General features: G+C 46.9%; 1 protein-coding gene across 3 annotated transcripts in view; it reads left to right on the top strand.

Annotated features, from left to right (window-relative positions):
• Nucleotides 1–15098, top strand: part of sorcs3a (sortilin related VPS10 domain containing receptor 3a) — an 81536-nt gene that overhangs the window by 59263 nt on the left and 7175 nt on the right. For all 3 annotated transcript variants that reach the window (XM_056586780.1, XM_056586781.1, XM_056586782.1), the window contains exons 17-24: nucleotides 26–139; nucleotides 2971–3142; nucleotides 6901–7087; nucleotides 9561–9694; nucleotides 10110–10233; nucleotides 10628–10740; nucleotides 14276–14407; nucleotides 14496–14595. In XM_056586780.1, coding sequence (XP_056442755.1) covers nucleotides 26–139; nucleotides 2971–3142; nucleotides 6901–7087; nucleotides 9561–9694; nucleotides 10110–10233; nucleotides 10628–10740; nucleotides 14276–14407; nucleotides 14496–14595 — 1076 coding nt within the window. The remainder of the gene's footprint in view (nucleotides 1–25; nucleotides 140–2970; nucleotides 3143–6900; nucleotides 7088–9560; nucleotides 9695–10109; nucleotides 10234–10627; nucleotides 10741–14275; nucleotides 14408–14495; nucleotides 14596–15098) is intronic.

The raw sequence follows: 15098 nt of genomic DNA on the forward strand, positions 1-15098 counted from the left end.
TGGCTTGGCTTTGTTTGTCTGCTAGTGATTATGGATACGAGCGGAGGGGCGACGGGAACTGCAGGCCTGCCTTCTGGTTCAACCCTTACACCCTCTCCAAGAGTTGTAGCCAGGGGCAGAACTACTTCAACAGCACTGGGTGAGTGGGTTCAGCCCGGCGGTGGGTCTTGTGTTCAGAATGAGATGCCAGGAACACGATAAGAGCACGTTATATTTTTGGTAATTGATGGATTAAATATGCATGACATATAGCGGCAGTAATGCAAAGCAGGAGACACGATTTAAAGCTGGAATCAATGTGTGATATTGCATGATATCAACTTCACATTTATAAAGCCCTCATCGCAATTATGTAAGTGGTTGACTGAATACTTAAAGGGGTACTAAGAGGAAATAGGAAATTAAGGTCCATGCATGTGTGTGTGTGTGTGTGTGTGTGTGTGTGTGTGTGTGTGTGTGTGTGTGTGTGTGTGTGTGTGTGTGTGTGTGTGTGTGTGTGTGTGTCAATTCGTTGATCTAGTACGATTTCCCATCCTCGTAAGGAGTGGGCAATTTAGTATTTTTGCCTTTTTATTTTCATTCGCCATAAGGGCGTAGCGATCATGGATTCACACACAGCCAGGGACCTCATCAGAGTGGTTCCCACTGACAGTACCCAGCCTTTTACATCCATACAATCAGAATAGAGAGGGAAAGATATGGACATGAGTAAGGAAGGAAGGCCGGGTGTTAACACATCGGCCCAGTATATAAACAGGGGTCACAAGACCAAGTTTAAAACAAAGGCGTATTTTTTACTCGCGCTGAAACGTGAAGGGTTCCCGGGGCAACGGTCATATAGAAACCACCGAGGTAGAGGATCCCAACCAACAGCCCTCCGGATGAATCCTCTCTCTGAATTGTGTTCCAGAAGTACATTTTGTTAAACATCGTAGTAGCTTTACCCCGGTCAGCTTCGTCAACAAGCGTCAACAACAAGCTTCGGCTGCGAACACTTTTGTTAAGTTTACAAGGCGTGGTTGCAAGCTAGGAGGAGTCAATATATATATATATATATATATATATATCCTCAACCTGATAGCATCATTGCCTATGTCATATTTTGGCCAAATTGTGATACCTTATCTAACTCTACCCTCCTAACGCTGCTGATTCACTTTGCCTCATTGGATATATCCTAAGCCATTCAGAGGGCCTTTTACATTGCGTAATCACTATCTGCTAAGATAGTGATTACGCAATGTAAAAATACCTCAGTCATTTGATGACTGAGGTATTTTTTACGCAAAATACAAGATGAACCTTAAATTATATATAAAATCATGGAATCAAAGCTGAGTGAATGTGTTTCTGTAACTCTTCAATATATTTTAAAAACACTAGAAAAACGAACTGGAACTCAATGTTCCTCAAATAATAGGGAAATCATTTTGTTCATTCTCTGTTTTGTCAGATTTTAAGATTGCATAGAGCCACTCTACTAGACATGAGATAAATGCTTGCGTCTTTCAGTGACCATTGCTAATCAACTCAAAGTCCCAGTTGAATACTAAACCCACTGTTCAACAAAGGAATAATGTGTTGGCTCATGCAGGGACATACTGTACTGGTGCAAACACACACTCAATAAACTATGCTACGTACTTACAAACATCAGGCTTTGTGATATACATTACTATGGCATAGGTAGATGTTTTTGCTGGTCAAAATGGATATGAACATCCAGTTAGTTCCTTGTGTATGAATCACCATTTATGGGGTGCAGCTCATTCAACCCATTTTCATAAATTTATTAGGGTTGTCGTAAACCTGGAAATGAAAGAATGCTGTTATTTAGAGCGGAGCAAATAGGAGAAAAACACAAACATGAACTTTTCCTCACTTGGGAATAGCAGATGAAATGAATCTAAACTGAACAAATAGGAGAATCGTTATGGAGAAAAGATGTGTGTTGGTCTTGTGTTTTATGAAGCATTTTTAGACTATGTTATGATTCATAGTAAGGCGCAATAACATTGACATTTACGAGGCAGAGATTAATACCTTCCTCTTTGATTATTAATTTGTACATAAAACATCTGAATCAGCATATAAAAAACAAGCTTCCAATTCATAGCTCATGTACAACGCTGTAATTGAGTGCAAGGAAGCATGAGTTTTTACTTTTGAAGGTGACATATGTGTGAGTGTGATTAGCCGTTACAAATCGTTTTGAAAATCTGCCTCTTCTGACATCACAAGTGGGCGTGTCAACCTAGATGTATGACGAATGGATGAGCAACGTTTGCTACAGTCCACTGGGTAGGCTGGTTGACTGATCCATCCAGCACACATCTAGGTGGACACGCCCACTCGTCATGTCAGAAGAGGCAGATTTTCAAAACGGCTTGTAACGGCTAATCACACTCACACCTGGTGGTATAATATGTCAACTTTAATCAGCAATGGATCTGGTCATAGTGGCTTTCTCTCAAAGTTCTCTCAGAGTGTATTTTCAATCATGTTGTGCAATGTGTCTCTTATTATACCCCCCATGATGATAATTGCCATGCAAACATGTTCAAAATAATGATACAGACTATTGGATTGCGGGCACATAACATAGAGGACATGATGTGAACTGACATGACATGAAATCTGATGATGATATGAAGGGATGTGAGGTGACATTGAAAGGACATGAAGGAAGATAGCATGATGTAACGTGTCATGCTATGATGTGACATGACAGGAAAGTATGTGACGTGATTGGACATGACATTGATGAGGTCATAGGACATGATGTGACGTGACGGGACACGAGACGATACGACGTCACGGGACATAATGGGACGTGATATGACACGACATCAAAGAGGTGGTATGACGGAACATGACGTCATAGGACCCGATGCGTTATTCGATCTCCCGTGACATGGCGGGAATCGATGACAGTCGGTGTCGCGTGGCTCCCCTCTCCTCTCCGTGCAGGTACCGTAAGGTGGTGTCCAACAACTGCACCAAGGGGGTGAAGGAGATGTACACGCCCAGGAGGCAGCAGTGTCCGAGCAGAGCCCCCCGGGGTCTGTCCCTGACCACCAAGGACGACAAGCTCACCGCACACCTGGGGACCAACGTCTCCTTCAAGGTGCACCTGGACGAGGTGGGGCTCACACGCACGTGCATGCACACACACATAAATGCGCACACACACACACACACACACACTCATGCATCGGCACACACACGCGCACGCACAAACACACACACAGACGCACGCACGCACGTGTACAAATACTAACACAGACACATACGCACGCACACAGACAGATACAAACCTGCATGCACACAAACACACACACACACGGACACAGACACACACACACAGACACACACACACGCACACACATTCACACGCATACAGACATACACATGCACACAAACACACACACACAAACACAAAGGGAGCTACGTTTCTATCCAAAGTGAATACTTGTTTCTCCGAGGGGGTAATGATTGCCATTGATCTCCACTTTAAGACCAATAAAATACCAATCAATGAGAAGCAGCAAGTGAAAGCGAAGGTGAGAGAGGGTTGAGGATAACGGCCGTGCGCATGACCGGGGCAGCGTCCTCTTCAAAAGATGCTCACTGCCCAGAGGGCCACAATGATTATAAAAGGGGAAAGACGCTAGAGGGCAAGGGAAGCACAGTTGATTTCAGCAAAGTATATCAATCATTTTTGATTTCAGCAACTGGCAGCACAGTTATCCAATTTAGAAAAAAATGCTCTCCAGTTTTATTGAAGTAACGAACGAGCGCTGACGGGGGGGGGAGGTTTGAGGCTAATAAATTGGGCAAGGAGTGAAAGACCTCAAAGAGGTACCGGTGGGGGGTAGGATTCAGTTCACAACCGCAGGCCTGGCGCTCTCCTCCTCTCCCCTGGGAATCTGATGAGCGTAATCACCTTGAAGTCGGGGCGAGTACGGTTCCTCCTAGCACCCCCTCCGCAAGGCTTTTCCCTCCGCAGTGGCGAAGACCGGAGGTACGAGAGGGGGTATCCCCGCTCGACTCGGACTAGCCCGGTCGTGTGGTCGCTCGACTTGGTGCTGGGAGTGAAGGATCCGTGGCCTGGGGCTTCTTTCAGAGGAGGGCGCTGGAGGGGGTGATAGGGTGATTTGCAATTGGAAAATATATGGAGCGTCGAGGTAGCAGAATATTCTGGGTGCTTCTGGCTAGCCGTGGTCAGCGCGAGAAATGCTTGAGATGGATTCAAACGTATTATGGACATTTATATTCATGAAGCCCGCTATGGCAATTTTTCTTGGGGTGCGCAATTTGGCCTAAATATTTAATGCTTGGAAGGTGTGTGTGTGTGTGTGTGTGTGTGTGTGTGTGTGTGTGTGTGTGTGTGTGTGTGTGGGGGTGGGGGTGTCGGTGTGTGTCTGTGAATATGCAGATCAAATGAAAAAATGTAATAACAGGGAAAGCATTACATGTAATAATTCCTGGAGATTGGTTATTAATATACCTCTATGTATGAATGAATGATATCCAAGAAACAACTTTAAATGCATTCCTATTCATGTCCCTCTTTGTGGCTTTGCTTGAAAGAGCGAAGAAGTGCCAAATGGCCTGAAAGGGCTCTGGAAAGAGATTGGATGACTCAGCGACACCTCAAGGGCTCAAAGGGAACTCTTCCAGACACGTTTGCCCATACTTTAAGTCACGTTGCAGTGTGTGAGTAAATATCAGCGCGTATGCACACATCTGGGTTTTGACACTTTAGGAACAATGTACACACTGATGCACTTTTACGTTTCTGAGGCCCTGTGTATTTACATCGACATGATATCCTGCATCCCCCATATAAATCGACGGCTACATAATATGCTGTAATGTTATATCGTTCCTTTTTGATTATTGTCAAGCTGCAGAACTGGATTTGTGGGTGGTAAATTCAATCTATGGTAACTTCAGACCTAAAAACCACTGCGCTCTTGACATTTCTTAAACATTTTATGATCAGGAAACGCAGCATAAAAGTTATATAATACGAGTTTGGGGATTGTATACCAAATACCCCAAATTATTTCACCATATAATGTCATCAAAATTGTAATTGGAGGACTGGCAGTCGCGATGTCCGGGATCCGATCGCATCTCGTTCTGTTAAAGGTCTCAGCTTTCTACCAGGCGTTTTTTCACTTCGTACCCAATCCCCCCCCCCCCCCCACCTTGGCCTTGCATCTGACAGAGACACACTTCCCGCCAGACGATTGTCTTTTTTAAGTGTCAAATCATTGCGAGACCCCTTTCCTCCATCCTGTGGCGCTGGGCTCCCGCGGGGGGGCCCTCCTTTGTGCCGGACCCTCTCTCCGCTGCGGCCCCCCCCTGCTGTTGTTGTCCTTGCCTTTGCCTCCGGGCTCGGCGGTATGCCGCCAGCCTCTCGGACACAAAAGAGTGACATTTAACTCGTTGGCCTTGAATCCGTCTAATGGAGATTAGGGAAATCCCATTGTGCCCTCCCCGAGCGGCACGGCGAAGGGACGACGAGAGCGGGCCCCGAGAGTGGGAAGAGTGAGCCGGCGACGCCAGCGGCCACCGGGCCTGACGTTTTGGAGCCGTGCCCACTCATCTCAGCCCCGCCACAACAATAGGAGCACAACACCGGTGATCCCGACCCCGGCTTGGCTTCGTTCTTTCTATTCTCTCCGCCGGACCACTCGTTTTTCGAGATATCGTTTCCAGCCGCCGCCGCCGCCGCAACTCGAGGTATTCCCAGACGCTGGGCTGAGACGACGACGCGCTCACACGCCTTAAATGCACACAAAGAGACAGAGAGCCAAGCGAGGCTGCGCCTTAAAGAGTATGAACAAAAGAGAGAGAGAGAGAGAGAGGGGGGACGGTAAACAATGCGGCTAATCACAGCCTTACATTGTGTTTCAGCCGAGCGTGGATGGGAAAGGCATTGTCGTCGGTGATGATCGCCTCGCTTGTGTTTTTAACGCTACGGCGTGCCAAAGAGGAGGGCTGGGAGTTTTCAGCATGCAAGGGGGGGGGGGGGGGGGGGGTCTGTTGGAAAGGAGTGGGGTGGCAGGGGGGGGGGGGCCATGGCTCAGTCGCCACGGCAGCTGGAGCCACCAAGGCACTGCGGCTGTGGGCAAACACTAGAATGGCTCCAGATGTGATTAGCACGGCCGGGGCGTCGCAGATGAGGACGTGGCGACCTGGTACCACTCGCACGTACGAGGCGCCACACGCCAGCGCCAGTGCTCCCTCACAATACGAGCCTGCTGGGGCCGCACGCCCTCAGATCCAAAGGCCTGATGGGCAGCGCCGACCACGGTCAGAGGGTTTATTGTTGGTTGACTTTTTGTGGTTTTAATGTCAGAGATTATGTTATTGTCATGATAATAAGTCCTGGAATCTGGAGCTGGTCCTGGTCTGCTGGTGACTTGACAATTGGTGTATAAATGTGTGTGTGTGTGTGTGTGTGTGTGTGTGTGTGTGTGTGTGTGTGTGTGTGTGTGTGTGTGTGTGTGTGTGTGTGTGTGTGTGTGTGTGTGTGTGTGTGTGTGTTAGTCTTGGTTGGATTGTGGTTAGTTTGCATTTGCTTCCAAACGTTGCAAATGAACTTGGGAAATGGACGACAACAGTGCAAGCTCGTTAACGGATGCATTAAAGCTAAGGATTCTGAATAAAAAAAACGATTAAAACGAATCAGAATAAACGTTTGTCAGCCCTTTTTTGTGTTTGCAGCATCAGGTGAGCCGTAGTCCTCTGCTCAGAGACCATCGATGGGTCTGTGGGGACGCTCACCTGTGTGTGTGTGTGTGTGTGTGTGTGTGTGTGTGTGTGTGTGTGTGTGTGTGTGTGTGTGTGTGTGTGTGTGTGTGTGTGTGTCCCGCCCTGTGCTAGGGGGACTCCATGAGGACCAACATCCAGCTGGACTTTGGCGACGGCACGGCGGTTTCGTACTCCAACCTGAGCTGGACCGAGGAGGGCATCCGGCACATGTACAAGGCGGCCGGCATATTCCGCGTCACGGCTCTGGCGGAGAACTCGCTGGGCTTCGACACCACGACCCTCTACCTGCACGTCACGAGTACGTTAATCTCAGAGCGCCGTGCAGCAGCCAGAGTTTCATCTTCCTTTTATCTGTTTAGAGTTTGATCTCCTTTATTGAATGGAAACCTCACTGGTCTTGAGTTAATTGCGACCCAAGGGTTTGTAAAATTGTGGTGAACACGACTTAGAAGTTTAAAAGGCAATGAAACTCGAGTCATTTTTTCACAATGTGCTTATCTTTGCCTTTCGGCATTATTATATTCGTTTGAAAGATGGGGAGTGATATTGTGACAAAAGTAGTTGTGAGAAATGATATTATCGGGCATGAAGTGAATTGGAAAACGATGTCTTTAACTGATTTAATTTATCCAATTATTGACCAGGAATACTTGCTCAGATATGACTTATCTATTAAAAGCCAACACAGTAAACAAAGTAAAAGCTAATCAACCAAACACAATTCTATCTGAATTTGCCGAGTTAATTATTTAGACGACGTCTAGAGAGCCAGAGCAATTAAACAAGGCCTTTTGACATAATAATCACAAGTGGTTTTAAGGGCTTTTATTTTATTTACATACATGGAACTGTTTAATCTTCCCAACTCCAATCCACAGTGAAGGTCTGGGGTAAACTGGTGTGGCTTATTTATGACTCTTGTTCTCTCTCTCTCTCCACCAATTTGAAAATGCATTGGATGAAATTTCTGAAAAGATTATCGAAATATCAAAATATGTAAACCGCTCGCTTGAGGGGGCTGGAAAAGTTATTGTATCGATAAAAGGTAAATGTGACTCGGTACGATGGAAACAGATTCAGCTAATCAATGTGAAAAAATGGTGAGTGACAAAATGTCACCCAAGCTACCGCCGAAGGCTCATATCCATTTCTTTCTTTCTTTTCCAAGCCCAACAAGCATTTGTTTTCTCCGTTTGTGGTTTGGCTGGCGCTTTATTACACCATGGAATAGTGCCCTCTTCTATTAGTGGTATAAGTGCCCCTGACTGGAGGAATAGAGCCATCTACTGCTTATCGCGATGAACAAGCTCCTTGTTTAAGCATAACAGCGGTGGTCCACTACAGTCCACTAGAAATTATGAAAATTCGGTAAAAATGTGCAATACATTTGGAATGAAACGCACTCTCTCTCCCTCTCTCTCTCTTTATCTCTTGCACTTGCTGTGTCTCTCTCTCTCGCTTTTGCTCTCGCTCCCTACCTTCTATCTCTCTCTATTCATCTTTTCTCCCTCTCTCTCGCTCTCTCTCTCTCTCTCTCTCTCTCTCTCTCTCTCTCTCTCTCTCTCTCTCTCTCTCTCTCTCTCTCTCTCTCTCTCGCTCTCCAATGATCTACAAAGGACGAGCTTTTTCGCTTGTATTTTTATTTTTTGTTGTATTTTTTCTGAACCGATCTTCTTTTGTAAATGTTATCCCTGAGATTAGTGCGTTAGTTCCCCTGGCTCTCTGTCAGCTGCTAGTAGGCTCATAGGCTTCACAGCACTTGTTCTATCTTTAAGGCTCGGCCCTACAATATCTTTCTGCCTGCCTCCACTCAAATGTTCTCAAGTGATGAAAGCTGCAGAATCTTCTGACACGGTCACATTGAACATGTCATGAGTCCACAGCACTGCAAAACACCACCAACCCCAGACTCCCTTGAGTTAGTTCCTTCTCTTCTAGATTCTCTTCTCTTCTAGGACCCTAAGAGCGTGTGTCACGACAGTGTTTAGAAGAGTTTGTGGAACGATGAACTCCTACCCAAGTCTTTACGCGTTCAGATCGAAGAGAAAAAAAAACACGAAGCAAGAAAAAACAGCAGAAAATGATGTTTGTTTTGTGTCCTGAACCTTTTGTTTTGGGGGGAGGCTGACCAAGAGGATTAGGCCCAATCCCATATCTACCCCTTACCCCTTCCCCTTCCCCCTCCCCATTGCTTTGAAGGGGTAACGGGAAGGGGGAAGGGGTAAGGGGTAGAAATGGGATTGGGCCTTAGAGGTAGCCTCATCCCTGTAGAGCTCAGTTCAGCACATCCGTCTGACACGTATCGACTCTGCGTCTCGCTGAGCCGTCACCCCGGCCGCAAGGACAGCCGCCCGCGAGGCTGAGCGGTCGGCCTCGGCCCCGGCTCGATGCGCCATCCAGCTGTGAGGGCGATAAGGGAGCACTGTTATTAACCCAGGACGGGATTATGTTGGGGCGTCGCGGCAGAATGCACGGGCCAGGGAAATGTACCGCGTTTAAATGTGGAACTACAGGAAAAAATACAACGGGTCTCTGTGCAACCACAATAAGAGCAGTTGACAAATAAATATCTGAATGTTGATGTTGACAGTTGAGGTAGACATTATTGATGGAGTGGCCAACATGCAAAAAAAAAAAGTTCTTCCCGCTTAAAGCGCCAATGGCTTCTGGATGTGTCAAAGTGTGAAGTGGCTATGTTCCACACTCGCAGCGCACCCTGTTGACACGGTTGTGTATGTGTGTGTGCGTGTGTGCGTGATGTCGGCCACCAGGTCCAGTGGAGCATGTGCAGCTGCTGGCGCCCTACGTGGCCATCCGCCACCAGGAGGTGAACATCACGGCCGTGGTCTGGCCCGGCCACTCCCGCACCGTCACCTACTTCTGGTGGCTGGACAACAACACCGAGGTACTGCCCGTGTGGTTGTTGTTGTCGTCGGAGAGGGGAGGGGGGGGGGGGGGGGGGGGGGTTGTTACCGTGGTTACGTGTTCAAGTGCACTCGAGATTGTGCAGGGTTTTTGCTGACGACATGATGAACGAGTTTAGAATAACGATTTATTTTTGTTACTTTATTTGTTTTTTGTCTTTACGATTCGGTTCACGATTTAGCAGACGCTTTTATCAAACACGTTTTTTTTCCGAGGTTTCGAAAGTGGCAGGGGGATGGCTGAGGCACCTTGCCCAAGGACGCTTATACCGGTAGACTGCAGACTGTGGGGGGGGGGGGGGGGGATCAAACCAATAACCTCCCAGCTAGCCCCCAAACACCCTCTAACCACCAGACGAACCATTTCTCTTTGTGCGCCCCCCTGTCCGCCCACAGCCGGTGATAACGCTGGAAGGCAGCATCTCGTACACCTTCCTCACCGAAGGCATGCACACCGTCACGGTCCAAGTGTCTTCCTCCAACGCCATTCTCCAGGACACCAGAACCGTGGCCGTCCAAGGTGACTTTTGCTCTTTCCCCTGAAAGTGCAGTACGCTAAAATAGGGCTGAACGGTAACTTATGGACCGAATCAGCGTTGTTGTGTTTTTTTTCACTTTGTTCCAAATTAACCAATTTAGAAGGAAGCTTATGGTCAGAGGTAATGATTTATTACTGTCAGATGTGTTGGTCTATGGCGCTGACATTTTCTAATTATCTGAAATTATGGCGAGTACGTTCGCCCATAGGCGAAGAGTAGGGCTGTGCAAAAAAATAAAAGCTCTCCCTTTATAAAATGTTAACTGCCTGAATCTCATCTTAAGAGAAATGACAGCCACGCTCTCCTTGGAAATGTAGCCCCTGGATCAGACCGAATTAACAGCTGATTTTCTCTTTCCCGGCCTCTCATCTACAGAATTCTTCAAATCGCTGCTTTTATCTTTCTCGCCCAACCTGGACGAGTTCAACCCTGACATCCCCGAGTGGAGGCTGGATGTGGGCCGCGTCATTAAGAAGTCTATACTCCAGGTACGTGTGGGTTTTACTCCTACCTTCTCTGTCTCACTCTCTCTCTCTCTGTGTGTGTCTCTGTCACTCTCTCTCTCTCTCCTTCTCTCTTCTGTCTCTTTCTCCCTTTCTCTGTCTCACCATCCCTCACCCTGTCTCTCTTTCTTTCCTGTCTCTCTCTCTCTCTCCCTCTCTCTGTCTCTCTCTCTCTGTCTTCGTCTTTCTCCTATCTCTATCTCGCTATCTCTCTCTCTCTTGCTCTGTCTCCTTCTTTCTCCTGTCTCTCTCTCTCTCTCACATTCTCTCTCTGTCTGTCTCTCTCTCTCTCTCTGTCTCTCTCTCTCTCTCTCTCTCTCTCTCTCTCTCTCTCTCTCTCTCTCTCTCTCTCTCTCTGTCTCTCTGTCTCTCTGTCTCTCTCTCGGTCTGATCTTATCATTTTTTTTTAGGTCTCATTATTTCTGATATCAACTTAAAAACACTCTTCAAACGCCTCCTTCCCACGTGGGTCTCTTCACTCTCTGCCCCGTAGCCGTGGATGACTGCACTCATTCATTAACGCATATATGGTGCAATGGGGGTGCTGAGATACCTCCCTAACTGAAATCACTTGATGAGCACTTTATTCCTAACAGGGGAGGCGCTCAGACTCTGAAAGCTTGCATGAGTGCGCCCTGACATCTTTGGCATGTTGATCTTCACCTGCCTGTTTTTCGCCCTCTTAAAATGTATGAATGGAGCAGATGTGTTCACTTTGTGTGGGGAAAGCTCCTAAATCAATTTTAAGTGCTGCTTGCCTCGCGGCTTCGGGGGTTTGTGAGTTGCGAAGCGCATTCAGCTGTGCCTTGACCGACTATACCCTGCGTGACATGTCAATGCGAGAGCGGAGCAGGAAGTCTTTGATTCAGGACGCTCTGTATGTGTCTTGGTAATCCATTACATGAACGCAGTGTTACCAATCAGAACTCCCCCTCCTTTAGCCGGCATTACTGACCTGACCTTATGGAACGCTATACCATTGAACAGACCCAACACCATCAAATGCAGATCGATTCCCAAATAACCTAACTCAGATAACCATTATAATAAGTAGGATAATAAATTAGATTAGATGAACTTCAGGCTGATGATTGGGTTGGCTTTTTCTGGGTAAGTCTCTTTGCTCCTAAAGATTTCCTGCTCCAAGGAAACAAATGTTCAGGGCCGGCATTAAACACTGACCAACCACAACCATGGAACCATTTCCTCTATTGATGTCCGTTGGTTACAACAGAAACACAATATTCCCAACACTTTACATCTACCTGAAAATAGGAGTGCAGATACAAAGATAGGGTTTTTAATACCGCACAACCCTGCCTCACCACCTGACTGCATCAGCAGATGTAATTGGTGTGCTGCAACAGTTAAGTGCCAATGTATTTTTTGGAAAAACCTCAGATTCAACTTCAGGTGTTATTTTGTTATTTTTGTATTTGCAGGTTGTAGTTCTGTTAGAGATTAGGAGCTTAGCCGTGTCAGCATCTGAGAAGTAGCGATTGTGCTGTTTGCCGGAAGATTGTGCGTGAGCGTGAGAGTGTTAGTGCAAGTTTGTGCGTGTGTGTGTGTGTGTGCGCCCGCATCGATGTATGAGGTTGGTGCAGAGACTTGGCTTTTATTAGCCACCACGAGCCACTCTCTTTACAGAAGGTGACAAAGTCAACAGCAGTCCGACAAAGGTGAGAGGTGTTGGACCAGGAGCTGGAGGGGGGGCTGGTAATAGCGGGAGACGTTTAGTTTCTTTGTACGGAAATCTCGCTAATCTTGTTGTCTATGTTAAAGAAGGTTTGCCTCGAGAGATACGGGGAGATACAAGAAGGCGATAAAGAGAGGGCCGATAGTTAGGTCAGGAGAGTCCCCAGATTAATTGACTCCACTTCCTCTCAGCTTGAGATTGCTCAACTGCTCTCAGAGTGTGGGTACAAGTCGAGGGGGGGTTGGAGGGGATTGAGCTCCGCTGGTGCGGGTCGGGTTTGGAGGAGAGAAGGCGTGAAGACGGCGGGGGTACACTGACGTGAATGTAGTGGCGATAAGGAGCGCGTTCGTTGTAGACTCTGCGGAGTGCTCTAGTGCACTCTGCTGTTAGTCTGCCATGCTTTGTCAATTCAATGTCCTACATATTCCCGTGTCGGATCACTGCGAGAGCCCCGTGGTACAGCATAACTAGAGGACTAGAAGCCTCGATTTAGAACCACATGGGGTAACGGGGGGGGGGGGAATGCTACTCAATGGAGTGGCCTTAGGTGAACTCAAGTGACCATTGATGGTCACTTGAGTTTAGTTGTAAGGCGTCTACCAAGAAGTTTGTTCTCTAGGACACAGACAGGACGTATCTAGATGCATACAGGTGTAGGTATGCATTCATTAGAGATGAGTGAAGTTAATTTATAAGAGTTATTAGCCCCAGTCTTAACGTGTCTGACGTTAGACTCTATGAACCAATAATCTGTACAATACAAATCCTGGTTAAAGCAGAATGGCATAAGTGCAATACAGACATGGAAAATCCGGTTGAGGAGCCGTACCGCAGCTCTGGAACCGCAGTTCTGCTCGGGGAGGCCCTTGTTAAAATGTCTCCCTCCAGTAGTAAACATAGCATGACTCATGTCAAGACGTCAAAGTGAATCATCCCCAACCACCCGGTCGGTTTCCTGCATCGAGTGGCTAGCATATCCTCCTGCTTGACATGGCAATCAGATTTCTTCATTTTGATCCTTTTTCTAATCCAGCAATGATTTTGCAGGGCATCAAAAGAGCCGTCCTCTTAGGAGCCCCAGCCAGAAGGCTTTTTAAACTAATGAGTGATTGCAACGAGAACAAACATGCTTGAGTGTATTGATTTCTCTTTTTCAGGGCCTATTGCCTCTGCTGCGCCTTAATCTCATTGGCCTCTATACGTTGCCTCTACCCACCCCGTGCTCTCATTGTGAGTCATGCTCTGTCCACCACTCCGCCCTCTGGAATAGCGATTCCCTCTGCTTGATAATTGATGTGCTCTGGTATGGCCACTCGATTGTCTGTCCCGGGCCGTGGTGGCGGAATATATTCAAAACAAATAAAAAAAATAGGAATATCACGGGCTCCTTAATGGTGAAGGATCACCGCGGCCGTTGCTTGCTGCAGCCCTCGTTTATCTGAAGTCGTTAAAAGCCTTGAACGAGAGAGGAGATGGAGATAATGCCTTTTCTTTTTTTTATTAATCATTTCATTGACTTTATTTTTCTTGCCTCAGGAAAAAGGATATCTCTGCCGGAACTGTAAGAACTGCTGCATAAGACGGAGATGTGAATTCCGCACAGCCTCTTTATGCATAATTGCGTTATTCACCAATTTGTCGTCTTTAACCAAATTAATTTCACATTCATGTCGGAAGTTGCTAATCCGCAGGCAAACTACAATATTTACAATACAAGCGTGAGAACTATTTAAAACAATCAGACGTCATTGAAATTAATTCGGAGCTTGATTACGAAGGAGAGATCTGAAGGGTGCTTTTCACGTTCGGTGATTCACGATGCAGGTGCTGGATTTCCCTGAAGAGCAGCTCCTGGTTGCCGTGGTCCCCGGTGTCCCCACAGCTGCCGAGCTCTTCCTGTTACCCAACAGGAACCAGTCGCACTCCAAGAAGAACCACGAGGAGGAGCTGGAGAGGGTGAGACCGGGTCAACACTGTGCGCACCATTGTTCTCGTCGGTTCACTTTTGACTCGTGTGAACAATGTCGAATCTGTTCCAAACCAGGTGTCGAAAATCATCGTCAGCGCGCTGAACCAGAACTTGGTGGAGTTTGAGCTGAAGCCGGGCATCCGCGTCATTGTTTACTTCACACAGTTAACGTTGGGTAAGATACCTTTTTGCTGGCTATGGCGTGGGAAGTACAATGCTTGCACGTGCAATGGAATCATATGCATGTCACGTGGCATGATTGTGCTATGCATTTTATTCATGAATGTGAAAACAACTCAGCAATTGCTAAGCGCATGCCATTGCTGAGTGAACGAGACATGGTAATCCATAAACTAAGTAGTAGTATTCAAAAGCCGCAAAGGCATTCATATATTGGCTAGAATGTTGGACCCCAGCAGAAAGGTACTGAGTAGTGGGTTTAATAAGTACTTTGCAGTCTGAACCCCAATATCGGCAATAGCCATCCCTGACCAAAACGCAAAAGAAAACAAAAAGAAGATAGAAAATCCCTGAACACTTCATCAGCTTAACAAACAAACAACCAAACTGTATATTGACTCATTTAGACAAGGTTCGCTTCAGATTCCCTTGTTGTGTTGTTGAATCACGGGCTATATCGGGAGTTAGCATTCATGGCCACACCGCCATGTTTCCTGG

The sequence above is a fragment of the Gadus chalcogrammus genome, chromosome 3 (assembly GCF_026213295.1).
Source record: "Gadus chalcogrammus isolate NIFS_2021 chromosome 3, NIFS_Gcha_1.0, whole genome shotgun sequence".
In the NCBI taxonomy this organism is placed as follows: domain Eukaryota; kingdom Metazoa; phylum Chordata; class Actinopteri; order Gadiformes; family Gadidae; genus Gadus; species Gadus chalcogrammus.